Source organism: Haemaphysalis longicornis, unplaced genomic scaffold (genome assembly GCF_048455015.1).
Source record: "Haemaphysalis longicornis isolate Haplotype H1 unplaced genomic scaffold, Haemaphysalis longicornis Haplotype H1 scaffold_2, whole genome shotgun sequence".
Classification (NCBI taxonomy): Eukaryota; Metazoa; Arthropoda; class Arachnida; order Ixodida; family Ixodidae; genus Haemaphysalis; species Haemaphysalis longicornis.
The window spans coordinates 219472723-219494045 of NW_027526295.1; the positions used below are offsets into that span (position 1 = coordinate 219472723).

The following is a 21323-nucleotide window of genomic DNA, read 5'->3' on the forward strand; positions in this document are numbered from 1 at the left end:
CGCAGAAAGCCTTTAGAATAAAGCAGAACCGGAAATCAGAGGGCCTTATCACATGCCACACTCTTCCAACGACCCCTTTCATCGCTTGTTGAACTACCTACACTGTATACTTCCAAAAATGCGTCCGCCTTACGATCAGCTGTTCGTTGAAGTCGAAAAACAAAAGGACAGTGAATGCGAGATTGGTGTGTGTGATTACTAAAACGTTCATTGATTGATTCCGCTCCCCATTTGTGCACAGCATCCCCCTCCCCTCCCCCCACCTATGTTTCGGGAAATAGCAGTGCATTTCGCGTATAGTTGGTCTGGTGAACCGCATACCTGGCCTAAGTTTTGACGAACGTCTTTAGCATGTCAGAAGCTGCACTGTTTTTTTTTCATTTCCGTTAGAGCTATTATGTTTCTTCCGCACTTGCACAGCACTTATTTTTCCGTGGTTTCAATAACTTGCTTTGGTTCTTGCTATAAGGCGTGTGTGGGCAAATATTTAACGATTCACAGGCTTGGAATATACTTAACATTTTCACATGGTTTATATTCCTATATAAGGTGTAAGTTATTGTCCGGGATTGGGTAATCACATCCCCGAAACATTTTTCTGCGACGTATATATTCGAAACGAAGCCGCATTCGTTGTCCACGCTGCAAAATGAAGCCAACCTCTCACTGCGCCAGAATCAGGTCTAAACGAGGCGACAGTGGAATTCATTTGTGCTTGACGTATTTGGAGGTGACAGTGGTGATATGATGCTACCGTCGCCGACACCCAGAAGAGCGGCGACGAAGTGTGCAGAACCGCGTCTCCGGGTAGCTCTTGCAGGCGATCGCGTGCTCTACGAAGACGCAGCTACTTTGTGACCTAAACGTACTCTTTGCTTGTAGACGTCACCACAAGTTTTTTTAGGCCGCAGAAAGGCGAAAAGAAGCAAAACAGAGCCAAAACACTGCACGAGCTCCTATCAGCCACGCAGCGCCATCCCGTTAACGCCGCGGAGAAGCGGCGGCAGGCGGCGCAGCGATCACGAAGCTCGAGGCGTATAGTGAACTGAACATCAGGTTGTCCTAACCAGTCAGGCCCCATTTTCTGTTTGGTGGCATCGGGATGACGCCGCTTTGATTTGGCGGTGCCTGTAGGATTTTCTATTTTTGGGTGAATCGTTTTGCTGTCAGTACGGCATCACAGAGAGATGGTCATGGCATTAATGAAGTGCGCCATACCAGCAAACAACAGCATCGTAATGGCCATGGAAGTGGTAATGCAAATTTAGTTTGCAGGTCATTGTTAAAACAGAGAGCTAAATTGGGTTACCAGAAGTAACGAGAATAAATACATAGAAATATATATGAATATTGAAGTCCGACCGCTCCTAAACATGTTGTTTTCAGTTGTAAATGCGAAATATTTATGTCTAGTTGTAGGTGCTTTATAAGCCTTGATTATATTTTTAACCTCAGTGTGCTGCAGCAACACTGGTAACACTAACTGCACTGCAAGGGAGGTCTTTGGGATAGCTATTGCACTGGCGTTTCTTGGTGACAGCGAAAATGCAGTGTAGGCCACCATAGTTGTGCTTGCCTCCAATAAAACTGCTGTTCACACAAATAGTCGTAGGACCAGTAGAGCTTGCGAATTAATTCTTGTTGTAGAAGACTTTATAATATCAAGCAGGAGCTGTCTTTTCAGCTACATTGGCCTGTTCGCAATGTTTTGTTGCTCACAGACACATCAATAAAATCTCTATAGTATAGCTGTTGGCAGGGGGCACTGAAAGCTCTGCAATATTTACTACTTGAGAATAATGGCTAAAATATTGGTAAAAAAGGACGTTAAGGCGTTGTTGTTGTGAATGGCTTAGCTACAATTGAAGAAGATAAGCGCTATATACTTTTTCCACTAAACAGGTACACCACTGAGTAACCAACGTTGTTAAAGTGCAGCATCAAATTAGCTTTGGTTCATGGTTGGACTTCACAGTGCAAAGTGATGGAGATTGAGTAAAAGAAGACGCAGGACAATCGGTGTTCTGTGTCTTCTTTCCCTAGATATTCGTCATTTCGCACTGAGCTCCTGCAAGTGCAAATTTTATAGCATTGATTCATTAATCTTTTTTCGCTTCTCTTTTAGCGCCGAATCAGTTAGGAGACCGGGCACTTTTGCTGCCATCATGACGATCACGCTCAAACATAAAACAGTGACCTCTCTGATACCATGAAAGCATGCATAGAACTTGAGCCGATTTTTTGTGTCAATAGCCCCTCACACCTCCATTTACCCTCAAACATAATGTGTAAAGAGAAAAAGGCATGCAATCACAGTTTTTATTATTAATAAATTTACACACTGTCTTCTTAACATCACAGAAAATTCGCAGAAAAAAGATTGCAGGAAGTGTTCACAGGATAGCATCTGCGGTGTCAGTAGCAAGCTCACGGGAACTCGCTGCACACCGTAACGGAACACGCGAGCAGGCCAGTGAAAACCACATGTCCTTTTCTGAATAGAAGCATCTAAATGGCAGAGACTGGTATGGTCCAATCAGTGCTGCTGGCGATATGAATCACGTTGTCCAAAAGGGTTTCACCTGCACAAAAATGGAGGCACGCATTGCGCTGGCGGACTTGCATTTCCCCACATTTGGGTTTATTGTTCTTCTAATTGAGGAGAAATGCAGTAATTAGTTCAGTGTCTACAGTGGCAGCCAAATGGAAGGGTCAACTTAATATATGTAAAACCATTGCGAGGGCCATTCACATGGAAGCAAAAGAGGTGTAGTCAGCCCGCCCTGACAGGGCACGTGTAATGTTTTTTCCATATTTTACTCTTTGACCCCTCATAAATACATTGAGATTCTTGAGTTGCAGGTGCTGCTTATAACAGGAGAAAAAATCCCGGGCCATCTCCCCTATCGTGAAACTTGGGGAGGGGCGAAGCATGGAGTGTGTAAGTGTATTCTTGGTGCCTTGGCGTTTTTTTTCCCACGAAGATGAAACCATTGGGGGTAGAGGTATACAGCTTGGCTGTAAGTCTCGTGTTTTTGAAGCACAAGGCTTTCTAGCTCGAGGCATTGGAAAACGAGCGTCCCGGTGTGTTCTTTTAGTACACGTTTTACCCACAGAGATTAAATGTTTTAGTTTTCTTTTAGTACACGTCACGTTCTAACGCGAGGCTTTCGAAAACGAGTGTGTTTCAATGCTGTGACTACATGACGCTACGATGACATGAGATGACGACGACAGCCCGATCCCCTAAGGGGCTTGGCCCCTGAAATTTCTGTGCTACTTGAGTTCATACTCCGCAGTAAGTTTAAATTATTTGCGCTCGGGTGGACTTACGAACCCGGAGATTCCAGTAGGGCTTGTACAAAGCGCTGGACTCTGACACTCAGAACCCCTGCACCGTAGAGGTCTTATGAGACTAGGAAATAAATAGACTACTGCCGTAAGATGCAGTGCCGCAAAGAGCCAGAGTTCATCAAGAATTGGCGCACTGTTCTCAGGCGACATTAAAAGGGGGGACGTACGGGACACGTGTTTCCATCAGTCGGTGTATCTTGCCATCCGGGTGTCGTGCTGCAGCAGCGTTCTAGAGGCTTGTTGCAGCGGGAGCTGCCTTCCCAGGGTCCCCAGGCGCAGTTGTTGCACTCGGGAGTTGCTTCAGGCTCCAAGACGTCTTCAGTCACAGGGGGTACCGTGATCGAGGCGGCGGCAAACAGCTTCTCTCTCAGACTGGCCACCAGCTGTGGGTCAAAAAAGCAGCACCCGAGTAACCGTTGTGAGTCATCTGTTAAGGCATCGTGCCCTACTGTAAAGCGTCAAAGCCATCTGCATGAGTTGTTATTGCGGTATCCACCGCTCACGATTAGTTCATGATTTTTGTAATTTCATGGTGGTCTCACTCTTGCTATTGCTAGTTATTTGTAATCATATATTGTGCGACAGGCAGTGCGGCTTGTTTTCTTAATTACACCACAGCATCATGGATTCTTCTGTAGGCCTTTCAACCCACTGTCATTTAGTTTTTTGGTGGTTTCGCTTATATCAGCACCTGTCGTTAAACACTTTTCTGCCCACACCTATTCAAATCGATAGTAGTTTATTGACACTTTCAAGTTCAACTTTGATGCTTTCCAAGTGTGTTCTGAGAGCTGGCGCCATCTACTAAGTAAAGTGCTGTCGGAGTCATGTAACGGGCGCTCTGAAGTTACGGTGGTGGGAACGCCGCATTTGCAGCTATTTGGACAAGCCTACTGCATGCAAATTTTTGAATGATATTAGCAAAACTGACTCCGAGGACAACTTTATGCACCGTATTTCAGTAATGAAAGCAATAGTGTGTGAAATTAGCCAGAAAGCTGACACCTCTGTTAAACACAAGCCACAGAAAACACAAAAGTATAGAAACTGTAAGTTGTGCTACGAACAAAAAAAAAAGTGGAGCTGAAAACCAACGTTTTTGAAGATGTACGTGCGGCCAACGTATGTTTCACAAGTTTGAGGAACTGCTTTCCCCAGAGACACGAAACGGACTAGGGAAACTGTTTTTTTTTTTTTTGTGACGAAAAATTTTACAGCTAGGCATTTCATATTTGCAGGAGTCTTGCACTGCTGGTCTCTACAAAATGTATATCTTCAATTTTTTTGTGCTTCTTGTGTGTGGAGCAACACCGGTATTTTTGCTTATTTTTTGTTTGTCACAAAACTTCTCTGTACAGCCTTCTTCCTTTTTTTTCTACATACATATTCTTGTTTGAGACAGTTACCATCACAAAGGAAATTTGCCATTGCACATTTCTACACTTATATGTTACTTTTTTTTTTGCGACCCGGAAAAAATATTTGCTAGCTTACCCAAAGTTGCAGCTTTTTCCGTGGGCAAAAAAGTGTTAAAAATTAGTTATGCTGTTTGGCAGTGGCAGCACCCTACTGTTAACAGAGAGTGGATCAGTGTGTATGTGCCCAATGACCTTCCAAATGAAAATGAGCTTATCATTGTTACAGAGTGGTTACAGAGTGTAGAAAAAGATATGGTTCTTGTAATTTATTGTGCTGCCCATCGCACGAGAGCTGCTGTGACAAGGCTTCTTGTAGCACTCACGAAAATGACACATATGCCTTGAGTTGTTAATAGTGAAGACCGCTTATAACGTATGCAGCGGGAGCCGCAAAAATCCGCACTATAAGCGGCACCGCAGTATAACAAAACATGCTCGTATCGAACCTAATTGCAATCTACCTTTAACTTATTCTTTGTTTATCACCACTCAAAGAAAGGCCTCTTAATCATCACTGAAACAAAGGCCTCTTGAAAACAGAGGCGCGGTCTTCATTTCCTCCTTTTTTACCCCTATCAGCCATTCTTGAAGGGTCTTGCGGCTTTAGCTTCCTTTCTGTTTGTGTTCTGCAGGAGCCCGGCTGGGTTTCTTTGACGGGATGCCGCGGGACAACGTGATAAGAACGCAGGCTGGATTTTTTTTCACCCCACATCTTGTTGACGATGCCTAAGGCGGCGTGGCCACTCGCTATCTCCCAATGGTCAAAACGTGAAAGGGCGGCTGGTTATATGCACAACGTTTTAATAGAAACAACTGACCACGCGCGGGAGGGTAGGGTGAGCGGATCACTATCTTCGGGAAAGCGTCAAGCGAGGGCAGTTACCATGCGAGTGCAAACGGAGCACACGAATAAAAGGAGCCTTTCTTTTCTGTTGATTAGAGCAGGGAGCGCGCACTGCATTGTATGGCTGATTCCGTATTTTTTTTTCCCTCTCTGGCGACCTTAAACGATGCCACAGCTGCGCCGGTGGATCAGCCAAACCGCGAAAAAAAACGCAATATAAAAGGTATTGTGCTTCTGGCAAGCGCGTTTTTAAGCCGTATGCTTATGCATTGAGTTCTAGTGGAGGCAAACCGGTGATCACAAAAACCCGCATTTTATCCGGTCCCGCACTATAAGCGGTTACGTTTAAATGGTCTACACACTAATGTTAATGATGAGAGCGATAGAGAGAAAGAAAAAAGTTTCTTAGCAATGCTAGCTTTGGTAATTGGAGAGAACGCTAAATTGTAACAGATGTGTGCAAGGAGGAGACTGGCTAAAGTGAACTTTGCAGCAAAAATGAAGGTAAGGGCCACAATTATGATGATGATGCACTGCGCAACAAAGTCGCAAAGTTTTCCAGCCTTATGCGCTGTGAAAGGATGGTTATTAATAGTTGAGGTCACTCACGTCGCTCCGCACGCTTGCAAGGTTATTGGTTTCGCAAGGGTCGCTGACCACGTCAAACAGATAGGGTGAGTCTGCCCTCTTGTAATTGCTCCACAGCTCCAACTCGCAGAAAACGGAGGCAGACCGCCTCCACTCGGGAGCTGGCACAAGAGGCGTCCCTGTGTTGTAGAACTTCGCCAGCGTCTTAGCCACGGCCGAGTCGGCCATCAGTTGGTCGAGGTCGATGCCCAGGGACGCATTCCCACGTGGCTTCCCCCTGAGGTCACTCCAACTGCCGTCGCTGGGGTTCACCATCAGCTTATACCTGGTAGGTGCATAAGCCATCTCAGCTGACAGATCCTGTTTCGGAACGCCAAGCCAAAACTGCAGGTGCGAGCATCTAGAGTTCATGCCACAAGCTGCATGCAGCACTGTGGAGGCTACATTGTTGTCAACAGTCCGCCCACTGAGGGCGCCTAGCTCACCGCGAAGGGCACCTTGAAAGGACATTTCCTTCTCCCCTCTCGGCAGGTTCATCAGCGATGCCCCGGCACCTTTTGTCGCTTTCTTCGCGGTGAGTTAGGCGCCCTCAGTTGGGGGACTGTTGACAACAATGCAGCCTCCACAGTCCGGCACGTAGCTTGTGAACTATAGACACATGCGTTCCTTCTACTGTAACCACTGATTGCGATAAAAATTTTGCACTCTCTCTGGAGAGAAAGTGCAAAACCTGATTGCTGCAATAAACAATAAATCTTGCACAGTAAACCTTGGATGCTGTAAAATTATATATGTTAACACCCAAACTAAGCAAATACTGCATCACCGTAAAGAAGAAATTTGGGCAGATTCCACCCTTGACAACTGTCGATGTGTTGCCATAAGCATTTGTCCAGTAAAACGTCGATATAATGAGCTTCAATACAACGAAATCCTTGATATAATGAAGTTACGTTATAAGTAACCCAATGCCCATTGGAAACCATGCGCATTTTATTTCAATATAACGAGCTAGGCGTTTGTGTAATTTTATTGTAAAAGAGGCCCCAGACTTAGAAGGCAATGACACTGTAACACTGGTGGTCTAAAGCGCGCGAGCCACTTGTTATGTATTCGTTGAATTAAATAACCAGTTGATAACAATTGATAAGCACTGGCTAACCTGCCGCTTCTGTATGCGCCGGTCTTGCTGAGCACATTGAATCCCAGTAAGAGTTCCTGTCTCTTCGAAGGCGCACCACTCGACAGCGTTTCCCATTGGCTTACTCCATCAATGGGGCCCAGGTCGTCAACATTTCCTCCTGGGCACAGCAGAGTAAAAAAATATTTATCCACTGCGAATTAAATTTGGGCAATCAGTGTATTAATTATGCAGGCCTATTGTGCCCGTGTTTGAAATAGGTCAGCAGTTGGACTAGTCGGTGCAATTCTAGCTCCACGACGAGGACAACCGACAGAAAATACACCATCATTGGTTGACAGTGCTGGAAATATTTGGGCAGGCATTTAAGGTTTATTCATCAAACATACAGTTGGCGATAATGTGTGCATTTGTGTACCTGTAGGAGATACATGCATATATGATATAAGAGGAAGGAGATAAGATGAGGGGGCAATTATTAGGATGACACATAGCGGAGCAATTGCAAGTCTATGGGATATTTGTAAACGTACAGACTAGAAGTATAAGCCTGATAATTAGATAGAAAGATTAGATAAGAAAATTGGGAAGCAAATAATGTATTCAGACAGTGCAGAATGGGAGCTGTCGGAGCTATGGGCAGGCCTTTTGTGTTAAAACTGAAAGGTTAAAGCGCAACTAACGCTATTATACAAACTTCACTGTTTTTATAACCACGGCCAGTAATTGATGTCTAATTATTATGCACTAAATTAATATGCAGAAAACTAACGTAATGCACAATAGCCTAGGGACAGCAAAGCGGTTTGATATAGGTGGCGATGCAGTGGAAGTGGTAAGCGATTATATATCCCAACCATGAGGCAGAGAGAGGATAAGACTGGGGTGGAGTGCATTCGGCAGGTATTCTCAGATAATGAATGGCAGCCTACCATTGTCCCTGAAGACGAAAGTGTCTAACAGCTGCATCGTACCGGTACTCACCTATGGGGCAGAGACTTGGAGGCTCACTAAAAGGGTTCAACTTAAATGGAGGACGACTCAGCGGGCAATGGAACGGAAGATGATAGGTGTAACACGATGAGGGACAAGAAGAGAGCGGAGTGAGTCAAGAAACAAACGCATGTTAAGGACATATTAGTATAAATTAAGAAGAAGAAATGGGTGTTTTTAACCCATTTAATTAATGAAAGCCGCCGGTGGCTCATGTATCGGCGTTGCCTCCGCTTGTAGCTGTCATGCGCAACCGCAGGGACGCGAAGTTGGGGGCCGCCCAGTGCATGCTTTGTGTTCCTTCCTTTTGTGTGGCAAAAAACGGGGGTGCTTAGCCCGAGTACCTCTGTTGCGTTGGTATGTGGTCTTCCGTCAAGGTTGACGTGCTGACGGGAAGCGAAAGGATGCCGTCTCTTAGTGTCGAAAAGGCGCGCGGCGTAGTCTTTGAGGATTTGCGAAGCCGGCGTAGGTGCTGTTCGTTTATGGGTCATTCGCCTCAAGAATGTTCGCCTGGGTTTAGAGCAGCTCTTCCCGCGAGTCGGGCAGCGGCGTCCCTCAGTCTGTGGAGGGGATTAGCCACGACTCCCTCATTGTGCCGGCGAGCGCGCGCGGACGAATGCGAGGCAGCAAGGCGAGGACACTACGATGTTAGACGCGGGAAGACCGCTCTAAGCGTTCGGCTCTGGCTTTGAGCAGGCGCCGCCCGCTTAACGTAATGGTGTGACCACTCCGTGCGGTCAGTGACTTTGGGTAGCAGATGTCTTGTCTTTGCTTCGGAAAACGTACTATACTCGGATACAACTCAAGAAAAGTGCGGCTTTTCCTCATCAAAGGACCCCCTTCCAGCCAATGGTGTCGCCGTATCAACGTGACGTCGCGGTAGACCGCCTCCACGCCGCGCTCACGGAAGAAATCACAAAACATGTTCTTCCGCGCTTCCGGACTTCTACCAAAATGGCCGCCTCCGCTGTTCGCGTCAAACCGTCGGCGTCGTCGGGCTCTCTGAGGACGATTTTTATGCCGTTCAGTCGCATTCATTGTTTGCGTGTTGTGTGCAGTGTTCTTAACATGCTCGGTAATGACAATCGCTACGGTGTTTTTTCTTCTGCTTTGTGAGCGCTCGCGTTGCCGGTAAGCAGCCGCCGCTGCAGTTACTGCAGTACGCTGTATGATACGAAGCTGTCGTCGTCATCCTGTGCGGGCGTTTGGCCTTGAGCGTGAAGTACCGTTCTACCGTTTAGTACCTCCTGTGTCTGTGCTACCCACGTTATCGCACCAGTGTCTGCGACAGGGGGCGATAACTCCTTGTTTATTTCTCGTAGATTACGCCAGCAAGTTATTAACGCCATGGACAGTACGCACGGGGCGAAACGCGAGCCACGCGACGGCGCGCGCTGCATTTCGTTAAAGCATATATGTCGAGCCGTGTGTCCCAAGTCCATGTCGGGCGCAAGCGTATTCGCCCAAATTGTGATCAAGTTGCCAAATACAAGAAGCAGAATTTCCGCACTTTTTGACCGTGAATGCGTACGAGCTGTAGCTTAGCTACGTGATGGGATTTAATATGCCACCTTTTCTATTTTTTTTCTCGGTTACGCTGAGATACCATTGTTAAATGTGTTAATTGCCACAAGTATGTTTTGTCGCCTGTTTTTTGTTGGAGTGCGTTAAGTTGTTGTTTCGGACAAAAACCTTTGTGAATTAAATACGAATAGGCATCTGCTTTGAGTTTGCATTGTCTATGATAATTAAGATTCCACAGGAGTGTTAACACTGTAAGTTCAATTTCATTGTCCCGTTTATGCTTTGTGAATTAGCTGTGGTTCGCGATAGTGACATTGCATTAGCTAGATTTCACCGGTATGACCAGCTGCAACAATGCATGTGAAGACATGAAACGCAGCACTGAAATCAAATAAACCACCTTTCAGCTTTTTCTACACATGCGCATGCATATTGTTCACCAAATCAAATTCTTGCATGAGATGTGCATTATTGAAGCTATATAGACACTGCCCGCCTTGTGTTTGTCTCTTAAGTAAGAAGCTGCTGCTGCAATGGTCATCTGCATGCACGTGCTCTAAATTCAAAATAGAGCATTCAGGGTGGAAAACAGCTCAGCATTTCATCCATTCTCACTGTTGCGTCACAAGTGGCCGCTGGAGCGAGAAGCTCGCTGCTCCAAGTCAAATAGCAAGCTGCTGCTTGCCACAGCACTGTTCGCAACTCAACTCGTGCAATGTCTACACATATATTAGGAGTGTAAATCACAATGACAGAACATGAATTGATGCCCACTTCATAACACAGGCAATGAAGTCTGTTTGAAGGGTTACGTAGTGATCTGCACTGATTGATGACATGTCGGTTGAGTTGATGCATGGAACCACACATATGGTACACATCGCTGCACTGAAACTGGTCAATGCATATCATACTTTTCTTGCTACGCAAAGGCAAAATCGGATCATATGTTCAGGAGGAAATTTATAATCTCGCCAAATATGCACTACATGAAATGATTCCCATACATGGGAGGATCGATTGAAACCAACCTTGTTTCCCCTTCCCAAAGCTTTGGGGATTGTTTTTAACATTGTGATTCTGCATTTTATCCAGTGGAGTAGGCAACAGATAAAACCTATTTATCCTAAGTAGTGCGTAAGACAGCAGATAGCTAAATAGAATCAAATTAGAAATAAAACACCGAAGCAACGTTTCTTGTCCTCACTGCTGTATCCTGTCAGATTTGGCTCAGACAGCTAAACAGACGCACTGCTGAATTATGCATAGCAAATGAAACGAGCAATAAGACACTTAAACAGATTTATTTGTTCTCAATGTTCTACAAGAAGACAACTTGGCTCAGCCAGCCACACGGACACACAATGTTCAGTTACATGCTTTCATGTAGGCATTTAATTTGCAACTTTGTTTCTGCATCCAATACACGCATAAGTGTCCAAACAATGTAAAAAACGTGGGGTGAAAACTCGAGCTAGCGTCTTTTCCTGTAGGTGAAACTTGCCTTTATAGCCATTTATATAGTGTCGCACAAGGAGCCGTAGAGCCACACACTGCAGATGATTCTGCTTGAAGTGAATTTGCGAACTCGCTTGACTCTGCTTGCACACACCTCATGCTACACATGCGAATAGCCATCCTCCCTGTGCAGCGAAAACTATCGCATAGTGCAAGCGTGGCCCTGCTTCCAGAAAATAGTTTGGAACAGTGTGGGTTTCCTCTAGCTCGAGATGTACAATTTTCTTTTATGGATACGTCTGCCACGCAGTGTCTTGTCAGGACTGCATTCATTCGGCCTAATTCCTGCACCACACTTGCAACAAATGCAATCAGAAACCAAGCACTGCAACAGCCTTTTCTGATTCTCATAGCTACATATCAAGGCAACCAGTCCTGAGCCAGCACCACACAATACACCGCTCGGTTCACTACAGCAAATGATATCATGCATCGATTGTTGAAATAACTTGTCACCCTCACTATCATACTGGAAAATCCCTGTCGACTCTACAACACAGCATACAACATTCAGTAATGGCAAATGAAATAAAAACCAAACACTGCAATTCCATCTTCTGATTCTCATAGCTACATATCAAAGCAATCAACCATGAACAAGTTACGCAGCACACACAGGCAGCTCAGTTAACTCCAGAAATAAGTCTTAATAACGCACACAAACAGCATGTCTGGTCTTCTCTGCTGTCTGATGGAGTTTCTTGCTCCTGCAGCTATGGAAACACACCTACTTAAGCTAAATTGCGCACTCCACACTAACTGAAAGGGGCAAAGGCGGCACTGGCGAATAGCTGGCCGCCTTACACATCTTCAAAGGACTCGATACCAGATAGGTCACTGTCGGAGTCCATGTCATCTTCATCCAGATGGATTATAATAGGTTGAACATGCGCACTTGCTCCACCGTCTCCCCTGAACTTTGTTTCAATGCTGATCACATGCTGAACTGCGTTTGCCCAGTGTTGAGCTGTTACCTTGGCAGCTTCTTCCCTCAGGAGCACCTCTACATCTGCCAGCTTAAATGTGGCATTTCTGGCTGCGACACCTCGTTTCATCTGCGCCCATATGAGCTCAATGGGATTGAGCTCACAATGGTAGGGTGGGAGCCTAAGCACAATACATCCTGCCCTTTCAGCTGCACCGTCAACACGATATTTGATGTACCGTGTCTTTACAGAGGTCACAAGGCTGAGGAGCTCCTTTTTAAGCATTTTTTCATCCCAAGCAAGTCCTTTGGACGTCAGCCAGTCCTGAACGACCTGTTTGCGCGAAGACGTCGTAGGCACTGCTTCTTCCAGCCGCGAGTGGTACGAGGCATTGTCCATGACAATTACACTACCTTGTGGCAGTTGCGGCAAAACGTCGCCAAACCACCTTTCAAAGCGGGTGCCGTCCATCTCCTCGTGGTAGTCGCCGGTCTTCGTACCCCGAAAGATATCCAGGCAACCACTGACGAAGCCGTCCTCGCTGCCGATGTGCGTTACAATCAGGCGCTGTCCTTTCCCTGACGGCTGCTTCAAACCTGTCGTCAGACCACGCATGAAGGCGTCGTGGTGGGAAGCAACCGTCGTGTCCGTCCAAACAGTCGATAGCGTGTGTCCCGCATTCACCCAGGTTTCATCAAGGTAGAAGATTTTTCGACCTTCCATCCTGTACCTGGCGACGTCGTAGAGGTACTTCTGCTGCCACGCGACAATGTCGTCCCGCTCGATCAGCAGCGAGTTCCGGCCCCTCTTCTCATACCTGAACCCGATGTCATTCAGCAGGCGGCGCACAGTCCATGGCTTGAGAGGAGTAACATCGCCGCTAGCGTTGAAGTCCGCAGCAATTGCCTTCACTGTCGGAATCTCATTGCTGCGAAAAAAACGATGCACGGACGACCGCAATGCGCACTTCGTGAAGTCGTCGTACACTTCTGTGCGTCGTCTCTTTCCGGCGCTTCGCGGGCGCTTTCGGGAGGGCGTCGCAACATTTCCGTCGTTATTTTTCATCTCCTTCTTCACGTCCATCACCAAGCTCACGCTGACTCCAAGAAGATCGCTCACGGTCGCGGCCGTTTCTTCAACGCTGCGCTCTGGGTGAAGATGCCGCAAACGAACGTACGCGTTCCGGATCATCTCCCGTCCGCAGCTGCAGATGACACGGCCGCTTTTGTTTTTCTTGTACCATCGGCGTGGCGTAGATGGCAACGAACCACAATTCTCAGTCGAGAACGATGAAGCACATTCAGATGCGACTTCTTCGGGATCCATGGCGGGAAATGGGGCCGGCAATGCATAAAACCAGAAGCTGCCAGAAGCAAGCGGCTGAGGGAAAACCCGGAAGAGCAGAAATTCACCATCAGGAATATAATTGAAACTCGCTACTGCAGCTGACGATAAATTCTTTCACGCATTGAATTAAAACGGGCACATAAAAAATTTTAGCTAAGGTTTTTATCTCCGCTCAAAGTGAAGGCGCCCTTACGAACTACTTTTCGGCACGGACGCATTAAGGAAAGCGTGGCTCCGAGTGCTGCCCGCAGGTGCAATGCGGTCGGCCACGACGTCACCTTGATAGAGCGACACTATTGGCTGGAAGGGGGTGGTGGAAGTGGGGGATTAGGCGACGCCCCTTTTTTAGAGCGTTGGGTCATGTGACCACAGGTGGGGACATGTCTAGGATTGGTTGGTTCTTGTGGCCAATCTGTGCTCCATATGAATCATGTTGAAAAGGGTTTTCGCTCTTTCTTGAACGCCCTCTTTGGAGGCGTGGTTTCTGGGATCAAAACCAGAGTGTTGGGTTTTGTCCAGGGTCGGTCGGTCGAGAGGGGTCTAGTTCACTATAAATATTGGCCGAATAGGACGCTGCAGGCAGAGTGACAATGTAACCGTCATTCTGTCCTGATGTAAATACTTGGAGTAATGTAAATAGCGTAAATAAACCAAGAAAGGCAGTCCTCATCCCACACCTGCTTCAAGCATCGGGCGTCGGTCATCGGAATGAGTCCAGATCGTCCTCTCGGCTCGAGCATCAAACGAACCTCATTATTTCGTCTTCATCATTCACCAAGAAGATAGAGTGGCGAAATCTAACTGGTGTGGGCAGGGCATGTAATGCGAAGGTAAGATAACCGTTGGTCATTGAGGGTAACAGAGTGGATCCCTAGAGAAGGCAAGCGTGGCAGGAGGCGGCAAGAAGTTAGGTGGGCAGATGATATAAGGCAGTTTGCAGGGATAAATTGGTCGCAGTTAGCACAGGTCCGGAATAATTGGAGATCTATGGGAGAGGCCTTTGCCCTCCAGTGGGCGTAGACTGGCTGATTATGATGATGTTGATGATTATGGACCACCGCTAGTCGTCAAATGCCGCACGAGCACTGAAGACAGATGCAGAAGCTAGTGGCATGTTACGGTGGCCTCTCTACGAACCTCCATCCTGGGTTTCGTCTCCCTCACGCCCTTTTAGATGCGACTGCGTCTCATTTACTCGCCTTGTCCCTCCATACGGCGTTGTCCGCACCTCCCCCTACACTATAAAAAAAAATAATAGTTAGCGGCGCCCGGTTTCGATCCCACGACCCTGTGGGCAGAACGCGAGGTATACGGTGCTCTTCCCACTGCGCCACAAAACCGAGACAGAATCAAATTCTACGAACGCGCCTTATATCCTTGACTCATTCAAACTACGTCAAGATGCTACTGATACAACGCATGATGGGGCAATGATTAACACTTGCAATAAAAGAAAAAAAGCTCCCACTTACAGCAACAATGGAGTAAAGGTCGTTGCGACAGCGAAGCCCCAAGCATACCACTTAGAGAGATTGACCAAGATTGGCCAGTAAAACATAATAATAATCATAAAACACAATAATCATACGCGTTCCTGACACGTTTCACGCGATTTCAGAATCAATCCAACGGAAACACCAAGTGAACCCCACGATGCGTCGCATCTACACAGGGTTCCCCTCGCGGGGAGGTGGGCGCAATTTTTAAATTTGCTGCACCTAAAGAAAGCACACAGAGCATAAAATCAAATACCAGCATGAAAATACGTTCATACATAATTTTACATCTTATTTCATGGGCAAAATAACGGTGTTTTGGCGCCGTATTTACAAAATAAGTGCTTCAATTTATACGTACAAATGAGCCACCCAAGTCATCAGGGATTCGTAAAACAAAAAGTCCTAGTGTTTGCATTGATTGATTAGGAGATTTAACGCGCCGACGCTACACAGGGGACGAGGCGCGCCGTAGTGGAGGGCTACGGAATAATTTTGACCACCTGGGGATCTTTAACGTGCACCTAAATCTCAAACACACGGGCGTTTTCGCTTTTCGCCTTCATCAGAAAAGCGGCCGCCGCGGCCGGGAACCGAACCCGCGTCCTTGGGCTCAGCAGCAGAACGCCTTAGCCACTGAGCCACCGCGGCGGGTATAGTGCTTGCATTCTCCTGTATATTTTCGTGCTCTAGTTTCAATCATATAGAGACTGTGCTTACTCGTTGCGTCGGGGATTTAAGGAAACAGGGAGGGCGCTTACCAGCCAGGTGGTAAAGTGTGGGCATCCAGTCGACGAAGTGCATGAGGTCCCAGGAGACGCGGCCTCTTCCTACCAACAGGGGTGACCAGACGAAGGCCGGCACTCGCACTCCCCCCTCCCACAGGGTGTTCTTCATGCCACGCAGCGGCCAATTGGAACCCTGGCCCCCAATGTGGCCGCCGTTGTCGCTAGAGAAGATGACGAGGCTGTTTTCCAGCATGCCCTTCTCCTGGAGGGCTTCCAGGACGACGCCTGTCGCCTGGTCCAACGTGTCTACCATGCCTGTGGGGCCAAAGTAAATGCAGCTTTCAGTTAACGATGCTCCTTGCAACGCATTTTTGCGACACCAGCAGGGCACACCTTGTGTGTTCACGCTCGCGCACGTTAGCTGCCATGATGTTTTAAGTGTAAAGCACTTTAGGGTCTCGCCTGTCATCGTAGCTCGTTCGCTGTCGCGCTGTCTAGCCGCCGCCACAATCAGGCGGCGTTCCGACGTAACGGACTCAAACAGAGGCTTCGAAAAACAAGTGGTTGTTATAGTCATAACCGTTCCAAACTCCTGAGGCGCTGGCGCTTGTCATGCATCTCCCCGTTGTTTAGCGCAAAGAAAACTGCAGGTACATTTGAGCCAAAATCTGTGTAAGTAACCGGCAGCGCCCGCGTCCATTTAGTAGAGTTTTAGCAGTCCGTCCGTTCCGTTCGTTACGTTGTTACCGGGTTTGCTGGGACCGGTCTGCGCCTGCGCGCGCGGAAGGGCGAGGAGGCGCGGACATGGCGAAGGCAGGCCCGCGGAATTAATCCCCATACCGTAACAAATGCCCGTGTGCCCAGACGGGTCCTGGTCAATACGCTAGCTACGTACGCGACGGGACGGACGGACTGCTAAAACTAGAGAGTTTTAACAGTCCGTCTGTTGGATTGGTTGTTACGATAGCGACGACGCGTTCCACACTGCGCAGTAAGGCTCCGGCACGTGCGAGATGAAAGCAGGCACAAAAAGAACAGAACTACCGCTCGCGCTGTTCCAGTCAGGGGGCGTGCGAGCCCTGCGAAGGCGGGAAATTTGAATTGCATTGGACAAACCTTAATTTAATTCATCAATAAAGGAGCGAGACAGGGAGGCGAAGATTGTTGTGGGTGGTAGCAGTGAGTGGATAACGGCGCCACAGCCCATTATGGCGAATCACTGCTATGCACTTTGGACAGCTTCCGGGTTGAGTGGAACGGCTTTAACTCTTGCATAGTTTGAACACGTATAAGGAATTCTAAGAAGTTAGCTCGTTTACATGAAGAAGGTGGAGGACACCGATAGTTGTGGCGCCAAAAGCATTACGAAGGTATAAAAATTATTGGGTAGAAGAACTCTGCCATTATCACCCAAGAAAAAAGTATAAGGCAATGGCAATGATGTTGTATTATCTTTGTGGGGGGTTGTTTGGACGGATGTTAATGAGGAAGTCAAGGGTGTTGCAACCGTGTCATCCCAGCGCTGACACCAGTTGTTGCGAGCGGGTGTTCCGACCCGAGCCGAGCTCTGTCGCCTCCGGCATACGTGTGGTAGCGTGGTGTAGAGCGAGCGGCCAGCCGCTGTTGCAGCCGTGAAGAAGTCCAGAAGCCGTAGGCTAACGTAACTGTTTACTTCATAGCGAGAGGTGAGCCGTAGTCAAAGAACAATGTCCCGACGGGCGAGGTAACAGTACAGGACTCGAGCAGAGTGACAGCAATGATTTGCTGCTCAAACAGGCATGGGTTACACTGCTTGGGCGGCTTCTATTTATACCCAAAAGCCGTAACGGTCAAAACGCCAACAAGCGGCAACACGCCACGAAGGTCAGACACACACAACGCTCTTTCCAGAGTTCATGACCAATCGGTAGCATCGGCGCACGTTGAGTCCGAGAGAGGGGAGAGAGGACACCGCTGTGATCGCGGGCCCTCTGTGTCCTTGAAGAGCGTTGAGACGAGCCTCGCCGGCAGCCGCCGAAGTTTTGAAACGCGCCGAAAGCGAAGCGTCTGGCCCGGGCTTGTCGAGGCATGAAAACATGAATCACTGACAAGAGGGGACCTGTTTCAAAGGCGCACGTAGTGGCTTCGCCGCACAGCCGAGGAGTGATGCGGGAAAGTACGGCGGCGGGCCGATTCGTAACAAGGGCCATTTACAGCTTGGATGTAAAAATTGATGCCTCTTTTACGAGACCCGTTGCCCACCAACTCTTGTCCTGTCTCCCTCTTGTCTTCGGCCTCGTCTTTCGCGCCAACGCAGCATTTATTCCTTCATTTGTCATGAACCAACTAGCCCGCAACCAAGTGCCATCAATTCACCATGTCTTCTGTTATCGCGCCATGCCTCACCCCCTTCAGAAAAAAGAGAAAAGTGAAGCGGGAAGATGAGGCTGCCATGGTAAGCACGACTGGCACGTGCACGTGTCAAGCCCGCAAGTACTGCTCAGCTATGCACTGAACAACGCGGCAGTTCACAAACTACTTGTAATGCATAAGCATTCTTTGGCGTCTTCCCGCCCCATTAGTAACAACACGTAATACAATGCGCTCCATAGCGCGAAAAGGGATACTAAAGGCTGAATAACCTTTTGGTTTTGCTGAAAAATCATGCGTATCGTAACTTCCTCGGGTTTTGTCCGACGGTCAACGATGCCTTGTTTGCTGAGAAATAAATAATCCAGACTGTCATTTCCTTTTGCTGTTTCCCTTTTATGTTTTGGTGACGTTTCAGAGCGCATCACAACGCATCCAAAGTGAGCCGAGCCTAACTTCACTGGATCGTCGCCATCTTCTCAAAAGCCCATAGTCATTGGCTTTCACTTTCTAGGGTTGCCACCTGACCGGTTTTGGACCGGCCCGACCGGTTTTTTTAAACAGCGGGACGGTTGCCGTGCCGATCTGTACCTAAAACCGGACAACACTGGCCGGTTTTATTTGGCTATCGTGCCACATGTATTCCTTTTTAGGCCTATTGTAAGCGTCAATACAGAAACTACGATGATAAATATGTGTTGACAAACTGTGCGATGGGACGCGAGCAGAGATAATATTTGGCCGAGCACGATTCCTGAGATGGAAGGGGACAAAGGGAGGAACAACACAACGAAATTCCGCCGACGCGGTCAGCAAGGGAATGCAGTTGCTTTTCACTGCATCACATTTAGAGCAATAACAAAAATCTCGATCACTTTCAGTACAAATGTTATGTGGATTTCTCTGTAGGAAAACGCTACAATAAATGGTATCGCATGTCAAAAAAAGATAAAATAAAACCGTGGCGTCTTGATGTTAGCACAAATTCAACCTCCTATATAGCACGCCCCCCCCCTACCCCGAAGAGCCGGTTTTTTTCTTCGGGCAAAGGTGGCAACCCTATCACTTTCGCCGCAAAAATTGGAAGCCAATATGAGCGGGATTCCACCTTGGCTGTCTTTGGCGTGCAGCAAAATTGATGACCCCAGTGAAGCTGACCCAGACCACAAGCGGGATCGAGCGGCGGCGCACGCGTGCGCCCCCGCCCAGGCATCGCGAAGCAGGGGTTGAAAATACACGCGCCGTTGATTAAATGAGCTGACGACCGTCTCGTTTTAAGTCCATTGCGCTCATAATATCTGAATTTGCTGACGGTTGTGCGCTAGTGGTCAGTAGGTACGACAGGCTCTCGCGTTCTCATATGTGCACGCATATTTTGGCTGTGCTTGTACCCAAGGCGAAACATTTCAACAAAATCAAAACTGGAACGAAGCATACAGTACCTGGGCTGATGCATCATATCCTAAATGTTTGCAGGCTTAGGTTTGTGTTTTCACAGCGAAGCTGTTGTTGCTGGCCGTAATGTGCGCGGTGTACGGCGTCGTCAAAAATCTGGGACATAGTTACTCTGGCCGTTTACCGCAAGCGTGATTCCGCGTTTTATGACGAGGAGCGTCCGGCGTCGTCCAGGCTTGGGCGTGTCTCTCGCAAAAAAAAAAACAACAACAAAGAAAACAGTTCATGTGCATCCGCGCCTCAAGCGGGGAGCACAAGACAGCTCGCGCTACAGACTAGAGCTCTGCACGGGTCTGATTTCAAGGCCAGGGCCCTTAACACATCGCCCGGCCCGGGCTCGGTAATTTATTTTAAATGCAGAGCATTTCTTTAACTCACATGTAGCGTCCGCCGTCCGTCCGCAACAGCTCAGCGCGCAGGCGCGCCCTCTCCCCCACTCCTCCTCTCCCGCATCACGCTACCCTCCTCGCTCTCAACAACAGGTCCGCACCCCTCCCCCTACACTATAAAAAAAAGTAATAGTTATCGGCGCCTGGTTTCGATCCCACGACCCTGTGGGCGGAACGCGAGGTACATGGTGCTCTTCCCACTGCGCCACAAAAGCGACACAGAATCAAAGGGTACGAACGCGCCTTATATCCTTGACTCATTCAAACTACGTCAAGAAGCTGCTGATACGCGGCAGCAGTTGCATCGATCTCTTCTTCACCAGTTGCTGCAACGCACGACCACTGCTTAAAGACCCCTTAACAGTACACTTTAGCGACCACGAAGCCGTTGTTCTCAGCGTCCAATACAACGACAACAGCAACAAATAAATAAATAACGACTTACAACAACCTACTCCTTGCCTTCACTTCTTGCGTCACAAAAAAAAAAGAAAAATTGAGCCCATCTCTCCACGAGGGGGGACTCGAGTCGCAAAATCACGAAAGTAATAATTAATGTATGAAAGAAATATTAATAATTAATATTAATAAGCAAGAAATAAATAAGAAATAAGGGCCTAGAAATAAATAAATAAATAATAGTTAACACATTCACTACCACCCCACCACCACCCCCCAAACACTAACGTTAACGCAATACACCCACCCCCTACGCCTACGCGACGCATTTACTCGAGTCCCCCCTCGTGGGGAGATGGGCCCAATTTTTTAAGCCTAAGGAGGGCGCGCGTGTGCGTGACCACGCCAGGGGTTAGACGCTGAATGAAATTTATTATATTTGGTTGAGTGTCTTTGTAGCTGGCAATCAGCCGGAGCCTCTACTCTGTACAGCACGTGGATTGAAATGCAAAAACTTAGGGTTAAGCAGCACGTATACTTCAGCTTCCACCGTCTTCAGTTAACGTCACATCAGCGTAATAATAGCTCGCATTCTTCATCAGAGACATCATCCCCTTCGGAGACCAGATTCTTGGCAACGTAACGTGGTTGTCTTTGCCACAAGTTGGTACGCTTAAAAAAAAAAAATTAGCAGAGGCTTAGCTCGGCCATGCCAGGATATACGTAGCGTGAGCTAAGGTTCAGCTGGTTATTCTTAGGTTTCCTGGTTGTCTAGGATTAGATGGTTATCATGCTTACTGCTGCTAAAACGATTTCCAATTCAATCCAATCCAGTACAGTCCAATCCAGTCTGG

General features: G+C 47.7%; 1 protein-coding gene across 2 annotated transcripts in view; it reads right to left on the reverse strand.

Moving 5' to 3' along the window:
* Nucleotides 1-2311: 2311 nt before the first annotated feature.
* LOC144169943 (arylsulfatase B-like) overlaps nucleotides 2312-21323 on the reverse strand; it is a 44391-nt gene continuing 25379 nt past the window's right edge. For both annotated transcript variants that reach the window (XM_077699395.1, XM_077699396.1), the window contains exons 8-12: nucleotides 15911-16192; nucleotides 7367-7505; nucleotides 6226-6529; nucleotides 3522-3737; nucleotides 2312-2582 (exon numbers count right to left, since the gene is read on the reverse strand). In XM_077699395.1, coding sequence (XP_077555521.1) covers nucleotides 2559-2582; nucleotides 3522-3737; nucleotides 6226-6529; nucleotides 7367-7505; nucleotides 15911-16192 — 965 coding nt within the window. In that variant the 3' untranslated portion in view covers nucleotides 2312-2558. The remainder of the gene's footprint in view (nucleotides 2583-3521; nucleotides 3738-6225; nucleotides 6530-7366; nucleotides 7506-15910; nucleotides 16193-21323) is intronic.